The sequence below is a fragment of the Miniopterus schreibersii genome (assembly GCF_964146895.1).
Source record: "Miniopterus schreibersii genome assembly, chromosome: 2".
Taxonomy (NCBI): domain Eukaryota; kingdom Metazoa; phylum Chordata; class Mammalia; order Chiroptera; family Miniopteridae; genus Miniopterus; species Miniopterus schreibersii.
The window spans coordinates 54362322-54385470 of record NC_138102.1 but is presented as its reverse complement, the minus strand read 5'-3'; the positions used below and the strand labels follow the sequence as shown (position 1 = coordinate 54385470).

The 23149-nt window shown below is 38.6% G+C and overlaps 1 protein-coding gene across 1 annotated transcript; it reads left to right on the top strand.

Annotated features, from left to right (window-relative positions):
• The first annotated feature begins 895 nt into the window (after positions 1–895).
• On the top strand, positions 896–19204 carry KLF5 (KLF transcription factor 5). Its single transcript, XM_081130404.1, has 4 exons — positions 896–1546; positions 3871–4741; positions 5761–5820; positions 17395–19204. Exons 1-4 carry the CDS (start codon positions 1286–1288, stop codon positions 17571–17573), a joined length of 1371 nt encoding a protein of 456 aa, XP_080986530.1. The 5' UTR covers positions 896–1285; the 3' UTR covers positions 17574–19204.
• The last annotated feature ends 3945 nt before the right edge of the window (positions 19205–23149 follow it).

Sequence of the window (23149 nt, the reverse complement as noted above, 5' to 3'; positions counted from 1 at the left end):
AAAAGGTGCCACGGTGGTTGGGTAAATGTACTACGTTTCTTTGTAAATATTAAACTCCATTTTTGAACATACAGTGCTAGCAAAAATAAGTCAAAGATGTAATGTCTATTTAAACACATTTGATCTGGTTAGTGCTTAAATTAGATTCCATGCTTCAGTTTGAATCAACTGTGTATTAAAAACTTCAAAATTCATATGATCCATCTTCCCCTCCATGTACGGATACGAGGTAGGAATGTGCGTGAAAACTTCTGCTTAAAACAGTGGGATAAAACAAGCTTTTATGCATGGGCTTTTAAAAAATACCTGTCGTTAAACCTTTTATTCAGGGCATTCCGAATTTGCTTTGCTAAATGGACATAATTCACTGATAAAGAAACAGAGGGACAAGATCTGCTTTTTAATTTACCATACCGCCTCTAGTTTTCCGCTAAAGAAAATTTTGTATATTTAAAAATATACACTCCTTAAACAAGTCTTTCAAAACCTCAGCGTCCCCTCCCAGCTGCCTTCTGGGTTTCAACTTTTGAGTTTCAGGTCCTTTCACAACACCTAAGACGTGCAAAATTCTCCTTCCTATTCCTGGCAGAGAACAGTCCGAAGGGATCTCTCCCCGCGTCTCCACCCTAATTCCCTCTCCGCAGACTCCGCGGGCTCCTCTCCGTCCCTCCTCCCCGGCTCCGCCGGCCCCCTCGGTCGGAGGAGTTGTGTACAAACTGCGAGGCCGCCCTGAGCGCGAAGCTCGTGGCCCGAGAGGGGCGCGGTCAGCGCGGCGGAGGCGGCGCTCTGGGAGAACTTCTTCCTTCTCATAGGCTAGCTGCTCCGGGCAGGTCGGCCTCTGGGCGTCAGGATTCGCCGCGGCGCTGCCAGTCAGGCTGGCGGGCCACGCCCACCCGGAGTTGGGTAAAATAGACGCGGGCGTCAAGTGTCAGCAGTCGCGGGGCAGGTACGCGCGTTCGCAGCTTGCTCGCGCAGACCGGCGGTGGCGGGAGCGGGCTCCGGCAAGTGCGAGAGCGAGGCGGGGCGGGGCGGGAGAAAGTGGCCGCCCGGAGGACGTCGGCGTTTACGCGTGGCGGAGCGGAAGAGTTTGGCTTTTCGTGCGCGCCTTCGAAAACCGCGCCTACCGTCCGCTGAGGGGTCCGTCCGGAGCCTCCCCTCCTTCGCCCGGAGCCTCCCCTCCTCCGCCCGCGGCCCCGCGTGGAGCTCGCCGGCCTGAGCCAGCGTGCGCGAAGTGGGAAGCGCGCTCGACTCGCGCCCAGCGACCGGAGCCGCCCCCCGAGTGCCCATGGCTACGCGGGTGTTATCCATGAGCGCCCGCCTGGGACCCGTGCCCCAGCCGCCGGCCCCGCAAGACGAGCCGGTGTTCGCGCAGCTCAAGCCCGTGCTGGGCCCCGCGAACCCGGCCCGCGATGCGGCGCTCTTCTCCGGCGAGGAGCTGAAGCACCCGCACCACCACCCGCAGGCGCAGCCCGCGCCCCCGCAGCCTCCGCAGCCAGCGCCGCCGCCCGCCGCGGGCCCTCGGCTGCCTCCCGAGGAGCTGGTCCAGGTAGGAAGAGCCGCTTCCCTCCGTCCCGGGCTCGGGCGTGTCCCGCCGCTGCGACGCGCGGGCGACAGGGGCCGCTCCAGGCTGGGGCGCGCGTCGGGGCTCACCCGGAGCCCGAGCTGGGGTGAGCAGCCCCACCCTGCCCTCCTGGACGCTTAGCCGGGCGCCCGCATTTCGCAGGGAGAAAGGGGGCCGATGTGGAGGGGGGGTAGGGGTCCTAGGGGACCCTGGCGGGTCCGTCCGGGAAAGGTTAAAGAGAAAACTGGGTGCTCCCCCGCACCTTTGTTGTTTTTTTCTTACATTTGGAGGATCAGACCTCGTACCTCACGCCCAACTTAAATTCTGCCTTTCGCCTTAATTCCCCACGCTTCTGAGCGCAGTGGCTTTGGTGGTCCCCCCTCCCGGTCCCACGGCGTCTGGCGCTAAGTGGAAAGGCAAATCGGGGTGCCGGGAGGGGTCTGCCCCCCCCCCCGGAGTCCTATTTTCTTACCTGTTGGCTCACCCTGCTTTAGGCGCGATCGTGGGGCTGCCTTTGGGAGGCCTGAAAAGCAGAGGTTGTATTGGAGTGCTTGTTTTTTTACTTAAAAAGAAAGCCGGGTGTTGTTTTCTTCATGTGCGCGTAAATTTCCTCGGGGAGCCGCGTTGAAAGCTGGCAGTTGGCTTTTACACTTGCCCGGCAGCCGAATTAGAGCAACCGCCTGTTTCTTTCGCCCACGCAGGGGAGTCATATAGCCCAGAAAAAACTTCCCGGGACTTTTAGCCTGTCCCAAGGAGAAAAAAAAATTGGAAACATACCCACACACAAACAGCTGGAAGAGCTAAAATCAGAAACCACTAACCATCACGGGAGCGAAGTGCACGAAAGGGTTTAGTTCGGTTTATTTCAAGACGCTTCATTTAATAGCCCCTCGGTATACGGAATATTTGCTACTCTGCTCCTACGCCGGGGGGTCTGCGAGTGTCGCCGTGTTAGGAAAGGACACAGTGGCATTTGTCAGAGAGATGACTCACATGATCAGAGTGTTAATTTTTATTTTTAAATCATGTTTATCCGGTAAACCGCGTCTGCATCCTCACAGAATGATACGAGGTCCGATTTGAAATACTTCTGGAATTAAGTAGTAGCAAAAAATGACTGTATTATTCACCGATTAAGATGTCACGGTTAATCGTTCAATGAGCCATCTAGTTAGGGTGTATTTTTTTTTTTTTTCTTTATAATTTTCCTTTTCGGTGCTAAAAGAGGAGTTAAGTTTCTGTTATACTAGGAGAGAAGATAGTTGTAAAAAGACTAAGACTTGCTACAAGCTGGATTATGTTCTTTAAAAAAATCACCACTTGGAAACTATTTGGTTATTTAAGTTTATCAATTTTTTGCTTCAGAGACACCAAGAGTATAAGGTATGACTGAGCTTTTTACAGAGTAAGGGGGAATGTAGCACTGTCCCACTGAGGAGTACATGATAAATGTTTTGCTGATGACTGTGCTAGCCATAGGGCAGCTTCTCCCCACCCACAGGCTCCTTAGCACCACTCTACCAAGGGAGTGATTTTCCCCTAGGTAATTAAAGATCTGTTTTAGATAGGGATATGAATAGGAACGTTTCATTATCATATTAACCAATTACAGAATCTGCTGATTAAAATCAACGTTTAGATCAAATGTTGAGCGTGAGCTTGTTCTTTCAGTAGATACTATGTTTTGATCAAAACATTGTATGTAGGTTTCCATTGAACTGCAAACCGAAAAAGACACGGAAATAGCCAAGGAATATGTTTTATATTAGATATTTCAGCAATATCTATCCAAGAAAAAAAAACACCACCTCACAACTTTGCAATATCATATTTAAGGTTTCCTTAGTTAAAACACACGCACACTAAAAACCTGTATGACATGAACAGAATTGAGGTAGCTTGGCAATATTATAATACTGGACTTCAGGTGCAAACTTAACTGTGCCATGGGGCAGGGAATCCTGCTTGTATATGAGTGACAAGAAGGTGTGCTATATTCTTGAGTCAGAAAGGAGTGTGTTTTCTGTTTGCTTCCTTTTTTCTTGATTTGCCTCATTCACTTTTTGTCCGGTTGATTGTGGGAGCGATTTTACCAAGTACATGTTTTACAGAGTTTCGTAAGGTTTTGGTGAACCAGTTATTACACAATTGACAAACCTGATACGTGTTTATAAGCAACACTTACGAGTTTGCCCAAGTACTTTTCACAGGGGTCACTGGGGAATTTTTAGTAAGCACCTTTTGTTTGTCCTTGAAATGATGAATTAGGTGGATTATGCATGTTTGTCTCTCTCTTTTTTTTTTTTTAGACAAGATGTGAAATGGAGAAGTATCTGACACCTCAGCTTCCTCCAGTTTCTATAATTCCAGAGCATAAAAAGTATAGACGAGACAGTGCCTCAGTCGTAGACCAGTTCTTCACTGACAGTGAAGGGTTACCTTACAGTATCAACATGAACGTCTTCCTCCCTGACATCACTCACCTGAGAACTGGCCTCTACAAATCCCAGAGACCGTGTGTAGCACACATCAAGACAGAACCTGTTACCATTTTCAGCCACCAGAGTGAAACGACTGCCCCTCCTCCGGCCCCAACCCAGGCCCTCCCTGAGTTCACCAGTATATTCAGCTCACACCAGACCGCAGCTCCAGAGGTGAACAATATTTTCATCAAACAAGAACTTCCTACACCAGATCTTCATCTTTCTGTCCCCCCGCAGGGCCATCTGTACCAGCTACTGAATACACCGGATCTAGATATGCCCAGTTCTACAAACCAGACAGCAGTAATGGACACTCTCAATGTTTCTATGTCAGCCGCCATGGCAGGCCTTAACACACACACCTCTGCTGTTCCGCAGACTACGATGAAACAATTCCAGGGCATGCCCCCTTGCACATACACAATGCCAAGTCAGTTCCTTCCACAACAGGCCACTTACTTTCCCCCGTCACCACCAAGCTCAGAGCCTGGAAGTCCAGATAGACAAGCAGAGATGCTCCAGAATTTAACACCACCTCCATCCTATGCTGCTACAATTGCTTCTAAACTGGCAATTCACAATCCAAATTTACCTGCTACCCTGCCAGTTAATTCGCAAAACATCCAACCTGTCAGATACAACAGAAGGAGTAACCCCGATTTGGAGAAACGACGCATCCACTACTGCGATTACCCTGGTATGTGATCCTACCTGGTTGAAGCATCATGCATTTCATGTTTGTGTGTGTGCCTTTTTCCAAACTCAAGTTTTAAATTTACAAAGTTTACATAGGAAAGTAGTGCTTGACAATAAAAATCACCTTTGTTCTTTTCATATCCCAGTCTCAGTGCCGTAAACAGTATGTACCGTTTGTCTGGTGCTTGTTTGATGTTAAAAAAGAAAAAGGCTAGAATATTCTGGGAAAAAGTTACTTAGATATTTTCTCTTTAATAGTAAATAAAAATTAGAATTTTGAGTTATTTTGTTTCCCATAACAATCTCTAATCATAAATTGGAGCTTTTAATTCTAAATTAAGTACCCTGAAAAGAGATTACTAAAGTAAGGTAGTAGAAAATATGGTGTGGTAATGAAGTGGGGATTTAGTGGGCTGCTATAAGATGAAACTGTCTACAGAATAGATTTAAGGGTAGTTCTGATAGCATATGAGCCATGTGCTCATTCTTGAATGAGATATGTGGCCCAAAATATTAACTGATGACGGTAATGAATATATCTGCAAGTTGCTGGCATAAGCTAGTTTATGAATAATACAGGGTATAATTTATTGACTATGGTACATGATATGACATGACATACTAAATGAAAAAAAAAAAAAAAAAACAAGAAATGGAGAACAGAAAATGGCAGTCATCTTGGATAATGGTTAACATTGTCAGCTCTGGAGCCATTAAAAATTTTAAATTGCTGAAGTATGTGTTACTGCTATAAAGCACCTACTGGAATATAAACACATTTCCCATTTGTAGCTTGGCTTAATTATCCTCTTTCTGCTAAAGTGATAACATACATAAAGCAAATCACTTTAATACCCTTAATAAGGTAATAGGGGAGTGCTTTTTTGAAACTGAAGCTTCAGATACCTAGCATGAGAGATTTCTTCTTTAAAGCCAGATTTTAAACTCTGAATCATCAAATGTAAAGGTTTCAAAGGATCTCCAAAATGACAAGCTGTTTCTCTCCTGCTTTATTTTTAGGCTGCACAAAAGTTTATACGAAGTCTTCTCATTTAAAAGCTCACCTGAGGACTCATACTGGTATGTAATTTTCTTGTTAATTCTGCGAGTTGTGTAAATAGCGTAAGTGGTATTCATCCTTTTAAAAGCCAACACTTGTTTGATCTCTTCTTTCTTCTGTCAACTTTTATTTTTTAATGGCCTACCTTTTCAGCCCTGGCTTGGCTCAAAATTCAGTTCAGTGAAAAAGTCTGGTTCCAGGATGGCTTATGTTCCCTCACTAAGGCCTTGCCCTGTCACCTTACATAGAATTAATTACCCAAAAATGTAAACAACGATGTTTACTAATGGATTTTAAAACTTGTAATGGCACTGCTATTTCTTATCATGAAGGGAAAAAATGTAACTCATTTTTTCTTTAACAAATCAGTTGGCTTCTGTAAAGCTATATTAAACACTAAAAACTTTTCCATTTAGCATGTAAAGCATAACTGCTTAATACGTTACCTTTACCTAAAATATCAATGTTTAGCATGTTTTCTGTGCGTGATGAAAGAGCTGAAATTGCACAGTATTAAAATCAGACAGATGAGGGGTCATGGTTTAAAAGTTTTTCTACACCCTGCCCCAGCCCACATTTGATGCGTTTGAGAGACTTTATTCTAGCTTATATTTCATTCTTTTTCAAAGTGTGCTTTTAAATGTAGCCCCTTTAATTTTATAAAATAAAATAAAATAAAAATGTTATAAAGTATTTATTATGTCATGTATATAATCACCTTTAAACGCTTTTTAATTTGAAAACTTTGTATCAGAACCCATTTTAGGATGAAACTAGGTGGTGTACTTTAGAAACCTCCAAATACCCAGAACATTTTCAAACATATAGATGGTTACTATTTATGATTTTGGTTAAAAGGCAGCTTTAAAGGAAAGAACTTATACAAAGTGATTATGTTTTATTTTCTCTCATTAAACACAGCCTTACCTAAAGTTCAAAGAATAAGTTTGCTAATAAAAGCAATGACCTAGCAAAATGTTTTATTCCATCATTACTATGGAAACCAGAGTATTCAACAGTTCCTTTGAATGGGTTGTTGGATTAGTGTGAGGACTTAAATCTCCCCAGGCTAGATGTTACTATGGAAATTGAGTTTTGATAAATGAAGTAGTTATCTCTAACTGCTGCATTAAAAAGCAAAAGGCTTTGAACCAAGGTCAGTGCTGAGACACAGCACTAAGAGAAATAAGGCTGCAGACATTTTGTATGCCTGTGCAGTGTTGCTTGCTATCCCAGTGATCAACACTACTTATTAAAACCTAAATAGTGTTGGCAACAACATGGTCGATTCCAGGGCTTTCTGAAAAACTGCTTTTAAAGAAAAAACATCGCCTGTATTTATCAATGAAATGGGTTGTTTTTGCCTGCTGTTTTTAGATGTAGACAAGTTGATTATAACAAGTGAAAGATCCTATGCAAGAAGCCCAAAGTAGAAATTATATTTATAGTTCATATAGTTCAACAAACACCTACTAAGAGTAGAATAAACTCAGTCTAAAGTTTTCAAAATACAAATGACAAGGCCAAGAACACATTACATGTAGAAATGCTAAAATATCCTTTTGTAGAATATATGTTAAGGAAGAAAACATCGGAAACAGCTTTTTACCTGACTTTTGATTAAGGGGAAGTAAAGTAACTTTGAAATGTTCAGACTATTGTTTTTCTTCTTTGAAAGTCCTTGAAAGGAGAGATAGGAGGGAACATGTTTTTCATGAGGTTAAAGTCTCCTAATAAAAGAGGGGTGCAATTGCATATAGAGATGTAATCAAGGGCTATTGCAGGGATGTAGTCAGAGCATATCTAAATGGCCTTTGCAACCCCTGCAAGTCAGGGTTTAGTGCTCTGAATGCTTATACCTGCAATTCTGGAACTTGACCTGCTGGCAAAGAAATTTAATAGTAGGTTGTCTTAACAATGCTGGTACTAATAAAAACAAACTAAAAAGAGGACCTAGGCCTAGTTTGGGTCCCATGCATCAACTTTTTTCACCTGACCATAAACGTGTGGTCATCAACATCTAATGAGTGAGACCATTTAATCCAGTTTAATAAAGTTTTGTTTGATAGTCTTTCAGATGCCTTGGGGAGGGTTTGTAACAGACTTGTTCATCTGGCTAAACCCGTTCTTGGGTAATCATAGAGCATTGAGGTTGTTTTCTCCTCATTTCTAGTTTCTAGACAATGCCTTTTAAAATTTCCTCTCTCATTGCACCCTCCCCACCCTGCCTGTTGTTTTTCTAATGAAAGTATCTGAAGCCAGGAAAGGCTTGGGTTTTTTTTATTTTTCCTTCTTCCTTTTAAGGCCCAGGCATTTCTAAAGTACTTCTCTCATTTAATATCTTTTTTCGTTTTCTTTCTGTTTCCCCTGCCCAACTTAGGGAATTTAAAAAACAATTTATATGGGAATGTTGATCTTCTATTTGATGATATAAAAGTTATTTTTTAAATGATTGCCATTTTGCAGGCAGAATGTGAAGCACTTTAGCATTTCTTTGGAATGTAATTGTAAATACTTTAAAATGTCAAGTTACCGTATGCTTTAAAAATGACTTAAGCAATTAAAACAACCTACATCTGAGTTCTATTTAATTGCTTATTCTGAATTTTTAGACTGTAGATGCTTCTTAACTTGACTTGCAAATTGAACATAAGGAAATAGTCTTTTCAAAACAAGACCTTTTAAAAACAATTTTGGATGAAAGAGTAGAAGATACTTTCCTGAACCAGAAGTCTCATAGCATTCAGGTTTTTCTAAGTTCATATCCTTTTTTTTTTATTCAGAAAGTGTACAAATAATACAAAGTTCTATCTTTGTATGGTTAGACAAAATGTCTGATTCCATTCTAGGAAATAATTGTATTTCATTTAAAAATGTGTTGTATCTTTATATACATGATATAGTGCATATAAAGGTACCCCTTATTGGGGTGTGTGTGTGTTACTTGTAATGTCATGCCATGCCTCTGGTTAGACATAATTGTGGCTGCTTTTAGGCAGCAGTGTCAAGAAGTGGTAAATTTCCAAATCTAAATATTTGTACTTTTAACAGCACTTAAATGTGAATATTACTGAAACTTGTGTGTGCCTCGTGATGTATACTGATTGCCACTATTTAAAAGTTGCTCCCAAGCACCCTTTAAAAAAACCTCACATACCATTTTGCCCTTACAAATCAACATACCTGTTAAACCGATATATGAATAAAACAGAAAAATCTACTGCAACCAGCATTATAGTCGTTTCTGTTCATATACCTGACTACCTTTAATTTCATAATGAAGATTTAAAATAACCCAGACTATACACAAAGAAAAATTTGCAAGAAATTGAAAATTTTTCTTCTGCTGGTACTGGTTTTTGGGTATTCCTATGAGTACCATAAGTTAAAATATTTCTTTTACATTGAATGTGGAAATTTCTTTGAAACTTGTGTTTACATGTTAGTAAAAAGTACTTTCCAAAGAAAAAGTTCTGAAAAAGTAAATAGTGAACTCACTACAGCTGTTTGAAATCTAGTGGTTGTAGTCACATATGTGAATGTGCACTTAACCCTAGAGAATATGCTAAAGCAGTTGGGAAATTGGGGTATAGTAACATTTTTAGATCATTTATCAGTCTCAGCTCTCTGGAACGGGGCAGAAAATGAGTAGTTGAGTTGTACAGAGAAAGTCTTTGAGCAGTACATACACTTGGCTCAAGTATCCTTTAGACCCAGACTCTGCATGAGCTGTGTTAAGGGTGCACTAAATGATCCCAAAATGGCTTGCCAAGGGTTGACACAAAAAGGACATTTGGAAACAACCCCACAAAAGAAAATGGAAATCTACAAATAGGATGGGAACACAAAATGGACTCTTTGAGGAAAGCACTATACAGTTAGTTTTGCATTTCACAGTGAGTTGTGTTCTGGATTCTACAGTGAGTCTTAGAAAGATTTTTAGCCCAAGCCTGATTGGTAAGGGGGTGTATTCCCATGTTCTGCTTTACCCGGTTATGTAGGACACTACTTCCTAATGACATTTATAGTAAGATATTACTATGTATGCTTTATAATACATAATCTCTGCTCGAGATTTGTTGGTAAGTATTGATTTGTTTCAGTTTGGGTATTAAAAAATCCTTAGGTATAACTTTCTGTATAATTCTTTGCTCTGCATTATTATGTGTTAAATATACTAGGTATAACTTTTTATTTAAAAATATCGACAGTATTGACAATAAAGGTTTTTATTCCTTGCACTTCCCCACTAAAAGAAATATTGAAAATGTTCTGAAAATGAGTTATTTCTTTTTCTTATGGAACTGTGGAAAGAGGGAAAGACTTAAAAATATAAAGGATTTAACTTCATTAGAAAATTATTTAGAGCCAAAACCAGCATGAGAATACACACACCCACACACACACACACACACCCACACACACACACCCACACACACATAAAATTACATATGGGCTTAATGGAGATGAATGATACAATTTGGATCTAGGGATCAGTGTTGGTTAAATGTGTAACCTGTGTGTTACTGGTAGAGGTTAAAAGTTTTGTAGGATGGAATTTAGTGCCCAATGATTTTTTGAGACTGTATTTCAAAACTATGCAGGAAAAAGTACCATATTTAGCCTGTAGTGTTAGATGTTACTAGTTAAACCTTCTTAACTTACTTTCATTTATAGCTTTATTTTATGTATTCACAATTTCAAGCTTATGTGAAAAAAGTAGTGGTTTAAGAGACTTGCTGATTTCAGACCTCTGGAAAGGTATTTATGAGTTTGAAAGCTTAGATACAATTTCTTTCTAATGACTCTCATTGGGAAGATTAAACTTTGCTTTGTGACTTGTTCTTTCATCCGAAAAACATTTAGATAGGAAATTTTTGTTCTGCGATGATAAAGCTTGTCAAAGGTTAAGAAGTTTAATTTGATTAAGCAAACATTTTTTTTGACTCATCTTGTAGAGAATCCAAAGAGAATAATATCGTCCCTTTTCTTATAAACTAGTGGGAGAAGAAGATAGTTCCTAAGTAGATGAAATAGAATTGCTAAAGTTGAGAATAGAGACAATCAGCTGTAATGGTAGAGAAAATACAATTTTTTAGAGCAACAATTTAATCACCCAAGATTTTTACTTTGGCAGATATTTTTAGTTCTATAGAATGTAGTAGCTGTTTACTTGATGACCTACATCTTTTCTGGTGAAAGATTAGGAACAAAGTAATGTCCTACTTTAGTAAAAGTATCTCTGTAGCAGCATTCTTATTCTGTCAGCCTGTATTATTTATATTCAAGGATCTCCAACAATTCTAATTAAGGGTAGCTTACTGTTTTAGAAGTACACTGTGGATAACTTTCATTAGAAAACATCTAGGTAGAAGAATACATTTTTTTAAAAAATATATCTTTATTGATTTCAGAGAGAGGAAAGGAGAGAGATAGAAACATCAGTGATGAGAGAGTCATTGATCGGCTGCCTCCTGCACGATCCTGACTGGGGATCGAGCCCGCAACCCGGACATGTGCCCTGACCGGGAATCAAACCCTGATCACCTGAATCCTGGGTTGACGCTCAACCGCTGAGCCACGCCCAGCCGGGCAAGAATACATTTCTTTTTGACTAACTTTATGAATGCAAACCTTTGAGTTGGGAGGAATCCTCCTGGTCAAGGTTTCCACATTAAATGCAAATTAAAAGAAAGTAATAAGCCAGCCAAAGAAAGACAAGTACCATATGATTTCATTCATCTGTGGAATTTAATGAACAAACTGAACTAGCAAGCAAAATAGAGACAGACTCAGAGAGCAGGCACACAGCTCTGGTGAGGGGGATTGAGCAAAAAAGAAAGAATTTGTGGATACGGACAGCAGTGTGGTGATTGCTAATTGCCATGGGGATAGGGGTAGGTGGAGAATGGAAGAGGGTTATAGGGATAAATGGTGATGGAAAAAAGAAAGGATATTTCGTACTCATTCAGTAGTGGAAAACTGATAAAATGGAATTCTGTTTTGTTAAAGAAAAGGTAAAATATTTCAATACTTTTTTAAAAAAATTGGTTTGGGCCCTTATTATGAGAAAGTGAATCCGAGTGTTGTCTTTAGACTCAACAATTGGTATTTCATTTCATTAACACTGTTAATGATAGAGGATGTTTTCCATTTTTTTTGTTGAGAACCCTCAGGAGAAGTAGCAGTAGCTTAGGAGCCTAGAGGTTCGTTCTGCTGGAATATAGACTGTGAACCTTGACAGTGTATCCCCACCTATCCATCCCCATTTATTTAAAGTATGTCTTTACTGATTTCAGAGAGAGATGGAAACATCAATGATGAGAGAGTTGTCATTGATCGTCTTTGATCGTCTTTCCCCTGCACATCCCTGACTGGGGATTGAACCTACAACCCAAGCATGTGCCCGGGAATTGAACTGGGATCTCCTGGATCCTTGGTTGACACTCAGCTGCTGAGTCACATGGGCCGGGCTCCATCCCCCTTTAGATCTGGCAGATGTTCCTAGGAGAGGTTACCTCACTGCCTCTGATCAGCAGTAGGGCCTCCATAACTTCTTCGTTTTCATCAAATGCAGCCCGATACTATAAAAGAAAACTTGTTTATATAGAGTTTATCACTGTACAACTATAGTATGAATAGTAACTGATTCTGAACATGGCCTCCTGAAGGGGCAAAAAGCATGATTCTCATGTAAACGCACATTTAGTCAGATATCCTCAGTGGTCTTGGGCAGAATAGAAGCGGGCAAAGCCCTGTTGCAGGTGGGGCCATAAAAAAGGGACAGTCCATAGACTCACACTAGATGCTTTCCTGTCTCTCATGCTTTCCCTTCTTTTCATGAATGAAAATAACCAAATTGGTCAGATTTAGGCCAAATATGTGATTGTTCTAAAGAAGTATTAGAGAAGTGTGGCATTTACAGCTGGAATAGAAGACAGTCTCTTCCCTTGCGGAACTTTGAAAGCCAATTAAGGAGGCAAAATAGAGCTATTTGAAGCCTTCATACAACAATATATATGCAAGTGCAAATCAGTCATTCAGAAGGAATTTAAGTGATGCTGGTGACACCACAGAGAAGTGATCTCCCCCGGACTATTCAGAGGTTCTGAAGTGGTAAAAGGTCAATCAGATTTTAAAGAGATAAATACAAATTGACCAACCAGGGAAGAAGAAAAGGTTTTCTTAATATATCCTTTAAAGTAACCCTTTTGCTTAAATGGGTACATTATTGACAGGGATATTATATATCTAGTAAATACTAGATGCGTTTTATAAATATTAATAATACTAATCTTTGAAATGAACTGCCTACCCTTCTGTTCCAAGTGTAGATGTATTGCAGCAAGCTTTAGTAAAAAGGCTTTTTAAATGGAAAATTACTGGCATGATATATAAAAATATGAATTAATGAGCCCAAATAAATCATCCTACTTAATCTTTTTTTAGATATCTAATATTCATGAGTTTCTTTTATTTGGGGATTAATGTTTATTTCTTTACCATTTAAAATATATAGAGACTGTTTCAGACTCTAAATTCTGTGTCTCTAATGATAGAAAAAATTATTACTGAATTGCATGAAAATATTTTCCTCCTGAAATAAGAGCTCATTTTGAGTTTCAAGACTTACATTTTAAGAATTAAGAGTAAGTACTAGTTATTGAAATGGTTTTTATTCCACTTTAACAGTTTGCATTGTTTTGGGTCTCAGAATAGGATATGGATTTTAAGTTCTTTGAAGCCAGAGACCAAGTCTTACTTGTATTTTGCAAGTCATTTAGTACAGGTTACACTGTTGTTAACTAAATATTGGCTTTAATTCTGATTGTTTTTAGCCTTTATCAGATCATTGATTTGGATCGTCTTTTAGCCTTTAGAAAGGAAACCAGATGTGTAAATATGCCATAATAAACTTAAAAAGTCACATAAAATAACTAAGAACTGTTTTCATCTATGATACTTTTCTTTCGTTAGAAGAATTTGTGTGGAACATTCTAGGGAAAGGCCTTGGTGTATCAGTCTATTGAATATGTTCAGCAGAGCAGAGAAACCTCCCATTCTATTATGCTAGGGTCAGAAGTCATTTTTTTTCTGTTTATCAGAGGGGGGAAAAGTAAGATAATTTGTTCATCACTAAAGATTTTTGGAATACTTCAGAAATATATTGTTCTGCTAACTCACTGAAATTCACTTAGCCCCGGGAACCATTATTAGATAATATTTGGGGGCTCTCAACACCAGCACAGACCAGTTTTCAGGACCCCACAGGCCCTGGAAGGTGGGTGTCCACTGAGGACCCTGTGGAGATGGTCTGGGTCCAGGCCTGTTCTGCGTCCATTATGCTCTTCCTTAACTGACCTTCAGAAGTAGCTTTGGAATCTTTAAATAAATTTGAACAATATCTATGTGTTCCTTAAATCATTCATATAGAGCGTATTTATGTTTGCTAATGGAGGATTTAAGTAGGACATTAAGGATAAGTGGCAGGGTAGGATTCTTACTGTGGAACTCATCATTTGGCTTCTAACTCATGGAGTTACTGTGAGGATTCAGTGAAATAATGAGAAATGCCTGACTCTGGAATATGTGCTTGACAGATGTTTGTGCCTGTGCCTGCCTTTCACTGGAAATGTTTTTGCTTAACATTTTTATAAAATATATTGATAGACTTTATCAGTATGGATAATGTGTACGTTTAACTTGAACATTTTTTTTTTAAAGACTAGGGATTCCTAGTAAAATAGTCCTAGTAATTTTAAAATAGAATGAGAAAATACATCTTTATTTGAGAGATAAAGTGGAAGCTTGTTTTCTATGCTGTACAAACTTACCACTTTTTTCTTTTTTGCCTTTGGAAAGTTTCACATTAACAGCATGAGAACTTAAAAATACAGTGGATGTTGAAAGAGCTTAACTAAATATTTTAAATTGGTGGTATTGGAAAAGGATTCTGTAAAAATCCAATTAAACTTTTGAAAGCTCTATCCTGTTGAAATAACTTAAAGGAAGTCAGTTTGGTTTCCCAGAAGTACTGTGCATAGTGTTTCTGGCTGAGGAATAAAGGCACGAATCGGCTATTGGGCCAGAAATTGGGTACCGGCTTCCTCTACAGTGTTTTACTTGAGCAGTGTTGACACTTGAACAAATCCCATAGAAACTGCCCCAAGTGGGGAATAGTTGTCCTTGCTTTTATAGTAAAGACTTGATCCTCATAACTAATGTCCCAGACACTGCTAGTATTCTTGGCTGAACAACCTATATAGGGATGTGCGTAAATTGGGAGCAAAGCCCCAAATGTTTTAGGAAGTTTAATAGCTACCGTTTTCCAATCAATCAGTAAAGTAAACTTTAAAAAATATTAGTGCAGTTTATTGTTTTATAGCCAATAAAAATAGTGAACAAAAAGAGTCTAGTGTCCCTTGTTTCTTAAAATCTGGAAATTGAGTTTTCTTGCTATTAAATAAGTTCAAAAGACTAGAATGGTTTTTAAAATTGGGGCACTTCAGGAATTTTTTTTTCCTTGCCTCAGACATCAGCAATAATTTTTCATTAAATGACAGTAAAGTATTTAAACAACATGTTTGTTTTTGTGAATTTATTTTTCACGAGGAACAAAAACACACATGTGCAAAAAGTTAATTTTTTTCTATTTGATTTACATCTTCAAGAGTGATAGCTACCTTTACTGCTAGTGTTAAGACAGATTTATATATTAAACAGATTAAATGAATAAAAGTGAAAGAAGGTGTTTTATTTCTTTGGTTACTTAAAAGGTTTGAGTGTATTAGCTTAAAATCTTCGAATTTACTATGAGAAGAAAAAAACCATTCAGGAATTGTGATGTCTGTTTTACAAACAGAGTGATAGGAACCAAAGAGGGAATTTAAAAAATAAAAATAATTGTGTCTTGGTTCAGAGCCAGAGGAAAGGTGGCTCAGGATGCACACCATAAGGAGTTGAAAGAGAAGTCTCATGGGATATTAATTGACAATATAGCAAAACTATATTAAGCACAAGCTGTAGAAATCTTAGTTGACGTAGGCAGTGTCTTAAAATTTGGACACAGTTGAGTAATCTTACAACTTCCTGAATATGACACTGCTAAATCAGGCAGAAAGGTGGTCGAGTTTCATGGAGACCAGTGTTCAAGGCAACTCTGAGGTTCTTCTCTTTTAGAAGAAGACACTTTAAAAGGAATTTCAGAGTTTGACTATTCTGAGTTTTAAAAGGTATCCATTTGAAACTCAGCCGTAAGCCAACAGTACTTTAATACGCAAGTTTATCTCACAAACTCTCATCTTAAACTAACATTCATAGAAAATTATAACAATGAAGCATACATATAGGAACTACTAGTTAATGCTCAGTGAGAGATTCTTAGGTTTTGGGATTTATTTAGGGGACTACATGATCTCAAATGGAATTAATTAATTCTAAAACTGGGGGGTTAAGACTGCATTATAAATATTAAGTAGTCTTAAGAGATTAGCAAACTTGAGATAACATTAGGAGTAATGCAAATTGCAGTGGGGCAGCAGCTCAGTTATCAGTTCACTATTAGAGTGAAGAAAGCTGTGAAAAAATAGGTAGATTGAATGACTGGGGACTTTTAAAGTATATGTTACACATGTAAGCTCCATGAGGCCAGGCACTTTTGTCTCGCTGACTGTTGTATTACAAACCTTTAGTGCCCAGCATATAGTAGAAACTTGGCAAATCATTTATAAAAATGGGCAGTGCTTTACAAAGAAAAAAAGAATGCACGAATCAGCAAATGTTAGAATTATTATGGTTTCATGACTCTTTACCAAAGTGAAATTTATCTGTATGAAACGTTGTGATCTGGTTGAGGAATTTATTAAATATCCAAATGCATAAAGCTTTAACACCATTGAACTTGAAATTTTCTTGCCTTTGTTCTGCTTCCATCTGAAAAATGGAAGGGTGTGAATGTGTGTGTGCTAGTGTGAATTTCAAAGAGCAAGTGCCCTGATACTCCGTTTTGGAGGCTGTGTGTTAAGGGAACTGTTGGATGTGCTGTAAGTTTCAGTCTGGCTAACTTGGAAACGTCTAGGACCAGTTTGAAGTAAAGGATTGCAGTTGTGGGACCTTAAATTCGTTGTATTGGTGATTGAGAAGCTCCCTCTTATGTACCTCCCTTAATTTTTTCCTCTCTTGGCTATCTTATAGCCATTAGTCCTACACTCGTTTAATTTTGGTTTCTTGGTATAGTCATTGTATTCACACAGTAATGATAAAGCCACCCAACCTATTTCGCCATTTTATGGTTTTTATATACAGGAGCACTGATTCAACTTGCACTTTTCAAGTTGCAGTTTTTTCATTCTTCAGTGGTACACAGAATATTTTTTCTTTGTATAATTTTCTTTGTATAATAAAGGTGAATGAAGTAGCATTCTATGAGACGGTGACTGTTTACTAGATGACTTTGAGGGAAATGGGTCCATAACAAAATGCATGATCTTTCCTTCTCTTGGACCATGCTTATTTTTTAAATTTCTTTTCAGGCGGTAAGTATCTGCCATGTTTGTCTTGCGAGCCTCATCCCTTCTCCTCGTCTGTTGTCACAGGTGAGAAGCCGTACAAATGCACCTGGGAAGGCTGCGACTGGAGGTTCGCCCGCTCAGACGAGCTGACGCGCCACTACCGGAAGCACACCGGGGCCAAGCCGTTCCAGTGCGGGGTGTGCAACCGCAGCTTCTCCCGCTCCGACCACCTGGCCCTGCACATGAAGAGGCACCAGAACTGAGCCGCTGCCACGGGCCTGCCGGGCCTACGCCGCTCACATTGACCGTCTGCAGTTCACTTGGCGAAGTTTTAAACTACAAACTTAATAGGAAAGAAAGAAAGAAAAACTGGAAATGTATATTTTGTATATTTGAGAAAACAGGGAGTACATTGTATCAATACCAAAGTGTTTGGTCCTTTTAAGAATCTGGAATGCTTGCTGTAATGTATGGCTTTACTTAAGCAGATTTCATCTCACGACAGGCAGCCGCCTCTCAGCCTGGGTAGGGGGGTGGGAGTCAAAGGTGTGTTTGCAGTGTTTTCACCTAAGCACCATCATTTAATGTGACTGTGTTTAGTAAACAAGTCAGTTGGTAGGCACAGGAAGAAGGCTGGATTGTATGTCAAGATTTTACTTGACATCAAGTAGTTTTTCGATAACAGAATAATTCCTAGAGGTGCGCAGTATACCTGGCAATTCACAGATAGCCATTGAACAAATAAGTGTTTGTTTTGTTTTTTATATGAGTTGCCTATATTTGCTATTCAAAATTTTGTAAATATGCAAATCAGCTCTATAGGTTTATTACAAGTTTTTTAAGATTCTTTTGGGGAGAAATCAAAAGTAATTTGAAAATAACCATGAATACATTTACAGTTAGAATTGTGGTAAGATACCTCTAAAAACCTTACCAAATTCATTTCTTTAGGGGGAAATAATAATCATTCAAATGAACGTAAAAAGCAGATTTAATGCACTGATTAAAATAGGGTTGTTTATTTTAAATATGAAAGACATTTTTATATGAATTGTGAACTCAAGAGCTTAAAGATAGTTACAATATACAAAAGTTAAACCTCTTAAAATAAGCTAAACAGTATCATTTTTAAGGAGGACTTACTGTAGTTTTCACACGGCAATGTTGAATTTATGATGCAGTTTTCATATATGAAAATGTTGAATTTATGATGCAGTTTTCATATACTGAGATTATTTGCTCGTGCAGTACTGTTGGTTAAATGCCAATTTGTGTGGATTTTGCATGTAATATACAGTGACACAGTAATTTTACCTAAATTACAGTGTAGTTTAGTTAATCTATTGTTCATACTGACTCAGTGTCTACCTTTAATTACAGATGACATGTTGAAAACTTAAGGAAGCAAGTGCTACATATATGCAATATAAAATAGTAATGTGATGCTGATGCTATTAACCAAAGGGCAGAATAAATAAGCAAAATGCCAAAAGGGGTCTTAATTGAAATGAAATTTTAATTTTGTTTTTAAAATATTGTTTATCTTTATTTATTTTGTGGTAATATAGTAAGTTTTTTTAGAAAATTTTCATATCTTGATAAATTATAGTTTTGTTTGTTAGAAAAGTTGCTCTTAAAACGTGTAAATAGATGACAAGTGGTGTAAATATTTTGTAAGAGGCTTCAAAATGTTTATACGTGGAACATACCTACATAAAAAGCTAAAATCGGTTGCTGTTTTGCTTCTTTTTCCCCTCTTATTTTTGTATTGTGGTCATTTCCTATGCAAATAATGGAGCAAACAGCTGTATAGTTGTAGAATTTTTTTGAGAGAATGAGATGTTTATATATTAATGACAATTTTTTTTGGAAAATAAAAAGTGCCTAAAAGATTCATGTTGTGCCTTCTTTATTCACCTATAGTAGCAAATTCATTTCCAGAACTATTTAAAAGGATCTGTTTAATAAGGGCAGTTAATAACAACCCAGTTTCCACATTGAACCAATACCTACCTTGGTTTAAGACAAGAGAGGAATTCGTTTTAAAAATATAATTAAAGGTATAAAGGGAGGCATAATTCGTGAATGATGATTTTTTTTCTTGTCTGATTTAGTATCCTTAATTTGATGTGATGAACACAGAGCTTTGTTGTCTTCCTCCTAAAAACATTAATCCCAGACAAATCATGAGAAACACATCAGACAAATCTCAATTGAGGGATAGTCTACAAAATACCTCCCCAGGCCCGGCTGGGCGAGGCTCAGCGATTGAGCATTGACCTGGGATCTAGGCGATCAGGGTTCGATTCCAGGTCAGGGCACATGCCCGGGTTGCAGGCTCAACCAATGAATCTCTCATCATTGATGTTTCTCTCTCTCTCCCTCTCCTTTCCTCTCTCTGAAATCAATAAAGATATATTAAAAAAAAAACAACAAAAAAAACTACCCAGGTCCTGGCCCCTGTGGCTCAGTTGGTTGGAACACTGTCCCTTGCACCAAAAGGTCACGGGTTTGATTCCTGGTCAGGGTAAGTGCCCGGATTGTGGGTTCAATCCCCTGTTGGGGTACATACTGGAGGTGGCCGATCAACGTTTGTCTCCTTTCCTCTAAAATAAAGCATACCTACCCAGTACTCAAAACTGTCAATGTTGCGAAACAAGGAAAATCTGAGAAGCAGTCAGCCAAGAGAAGCCTAAGGAAACATGACAACTAAGTGTAATGTAACCTAAAGGGGATTCCAGAACAGAAAAAGTACTTTAGGAACTGAGGAAACCTGAATGAAGTGTGGAGTTTAATGTGTTAATACTGGTTTATTCATTATGATAGGTGTGTCCTAATGTAAACTCTAAAACTTCTAGAATAAAAACTTTGTTTTTAGAAAAGCAAAGGAAAGAATCAGTATCCCTATTACATGTTTTTGATAAATGGGAAAATACCTGATGTTGGAGCTAAAGTGAAAATTTCAGTTATATAATACGGCGCCGTAAGTTTATCCAGCCTCTCACCCGAGTCTTCATTCTCCCATCCAAGTTATATCTAGCCGCGAATACAATACAAATCATTACCCAGCCAGAATTTCTCACGGGGGGAAAAGTTTTTTTTGGCTTAAATGAATTTCTAGAAATTGAAATAGGGGGGCTATAGGTTTTCAGAAGCAACAACTCCCATCTCTCCAGTAACAAATCAGGGATGTATCATTATTCAGCTGTATATGATAATTGTATGAATTAAGGAATTTCCTTGTGATTAGAAACCTCCACTCTTTGGCTCCCATAACGTAATTATATTCAGCTTCCTAAAACTTAAATACCATTTTACCCCGGGTGACAGAGCACAGATGCTTCCAGTTCTCTTTCCCTTGCTTTTGAAGGCTGCCCTTTCTCCTCTCTTGTCAGCTACCTGTTCAAATCCTTGTCTGCTAAAGCTCACTTCAGACCCTTAGTCTTAATTGATCACACTCACTGGAACTTCTTTTGTATTTGGAGACCCGGCAATTTAGCATTTGAATTATTTTCTGACTTTTACTGTATGTGTTTTTCTTCCTCAGATTGTCATCTCCTTAGGAGAAACATCGCTTCTTAGATTGCCTTTGTATTTCTTGCTCTTACTGATAAAGCAGATGTCAAAAAATAACTTTACGGTGCTGTCTGAAATGGCGTAAGCCCTGCAGGAATTGAATCAATCTAAGTATCGCCAAATTTCCTCTTTATCTTGCATTGTTGGTATAGTGTTGGTGTTGGATTGTTGATAAGGTGTGTGACTGTGAAACGGGTTGGTTATAAGGTGAGCAAACAGGTAATGCCTTGTGAATTTTTAAACATTATTAGGGTGTTTTTGAGGGAAAATTATTTTAGGCAACTCTGACTAATACTCTTCAAAGCTGTAAATAATTTAATTGCTAATCATTAGCACGTCCATTAAATGAATATTTGGTTTCAAACGTATTCTGACCAGTCTCGTGGAAAACAAGCTATTCCAATTAGACAAAAATGGATAATACAACAGGTTCCAGTTGGCCAGAGTGCAATCGCGTGGTCTGATTTCACGCAAGCAATGCTCTGAGTTTTTGTTCAGTTAAGTTTCATTCTCATTCCCACTCCCAAGTTACCTTGTTTTTCGTTTTGCTTCATTCTCTCTTTTTCATTCTTGCTGCTGCAGCTTGTGGTAAGTGCATCTCTTCATGGCATTCAATTAGAGAATCCTTAGATAAGCATGACCTGGCCTGCCTGCATAAAAATGTTCCTCAAAATCTAGTTAGATTCTTTTTCCTATCTGCAGCTAAGCCCACCAGAGCTCTCTGGATTAACTTGTGGGCCATAACATAACAAAGTAGGGCTTTATTCTCCATTGCTAAATCTGGTCTCTACTTTGAAGTCAACCAAATTCTGTCTTTGGTTAGATTCTTCACTGCACTGTTAAACTAATCAATAGGGACTTAAAAAAAATTTTTTAACTCATACCAGAGTTCAGGTGACAAAACCTGACAATTATTTAATACTTATTTTCCCAGTGACTATTAATATATATATATATATATATATATATATATATATATATATATATATATATATATATATGTATATATCTCGCATGAGAGCTGTGCGTGATTGGAAGAGTTTGTACATATAAACTCAGAATTTTTTTTGTAAACCAGCTACCTTTATATATTTCTCTCACTGCATATCACTTCATGAAAGCACTTGGGGCTATAGAAATGGTAATATTCTTGGATATAAATGTAAAAGGTTAATGCTACTTGGAAATAACAGACATTTGAGTTAGGATATATATGAAAGGAATTGAATGGAAAACTATTTTCTAGGTAAAAAGTGGTCGATTACATGCATCTAATTCTGTAGCCTCCTAAGACCCAACTGAAATGAAGGGGTTTTACCTCCCCAAGGCATAAACCTGTGAGAACAGAAAAATAGAAACACCAACCAACTTGTGGGAGCTGGAAAGAGCTAGATGGAAGAGGCAACAAACAGTGGAACTGAAAAAGCAGAATCCTAGAAAAGCAATGGAGAAAACCAGGAACTAACATTTCCAACTCCCACAGAAATCCCCAAAGATCTCAGGAATTTGTAGCATCAAGCACTTCTAGAAACAGAGCTAAACTACAATTTTTAAAAACAGTTTGTCTAAGAAGTTTTTAATTCCCTATTCTTCCCCCCTCTTCACCTTCCCGGCCCCTGCCCCGCCAACCCACTCCAACATGTATGTGCACACTGAATAGGGAATCATCAGGAGTCCCCACCTCGGCGCAAGAATAAAGATTGATATGCTTATTCTTTGGAAAGGGTAGGGACAGAGGGTCTCTAACTTAGTAGATAACAGGTTCAATTGAGGGCTGGCACGCAAACAGGAAATAGGAAAATTGAATGAATGTGCATATTAATTGCTGGAACCCATTCCTCTAATTTCCCCCATTTAGTTCCCAGAATGATAGAACCAAGCCTTTATCTTCTAGTCAGGAGGCTGGAAAAGTCTTCAGAATGGACCATTCCAAGAGGAAAAGCTCTGAATATACTGGGAATCCCAAGTTCTCCAATAATATGGCCCAGCCAGAATACTCATAGAGAAACCCACAGATGTCTAGCCTCACACATAGGTCCTGAGCTTCCAGTCTTTGATTCCTTACTATTAAATAGTAACAGATAATCAGGAATTACCAGATATCTGAGGAAACATCTAAAATGAAACAGAGAAAACTGAGAAGAGCAACTTGGGGGGAAAAAGACTATGTAAGGTGGATAAAATATTTTTTAAAAAGTTTAATAGCTCAGAGATATAGGAAAGATATTACAAACAGGATGCTTTAAACATGCAAACAAAAAAA

Excerpts from the sequence above, each read along its gene's own strand:
- KLF5 (XM_081130404.1), top strand. The coding sequence starts at position 1,286 with ATGGCTACGCGGGTGTTATCCATGAGCGCCCGCCTGGGACCCGTGCCC. Across the intron at positions 1,547-3,870 it reads CTCCCGAGGAGCTGGTCCAG|ACAAGATGTGAAATGGAGAA; the intron begins GTAGGAAGAGCC and ends TTTTTTTTTTAG. Across the intron at positions 5,821-17,394 it reads TCACCTGAGGACTCATACTG|GTGAGAAGCCGTACAAATGC; the intron begins GTATGTAATTTT and ends CTGTTGTCACAG.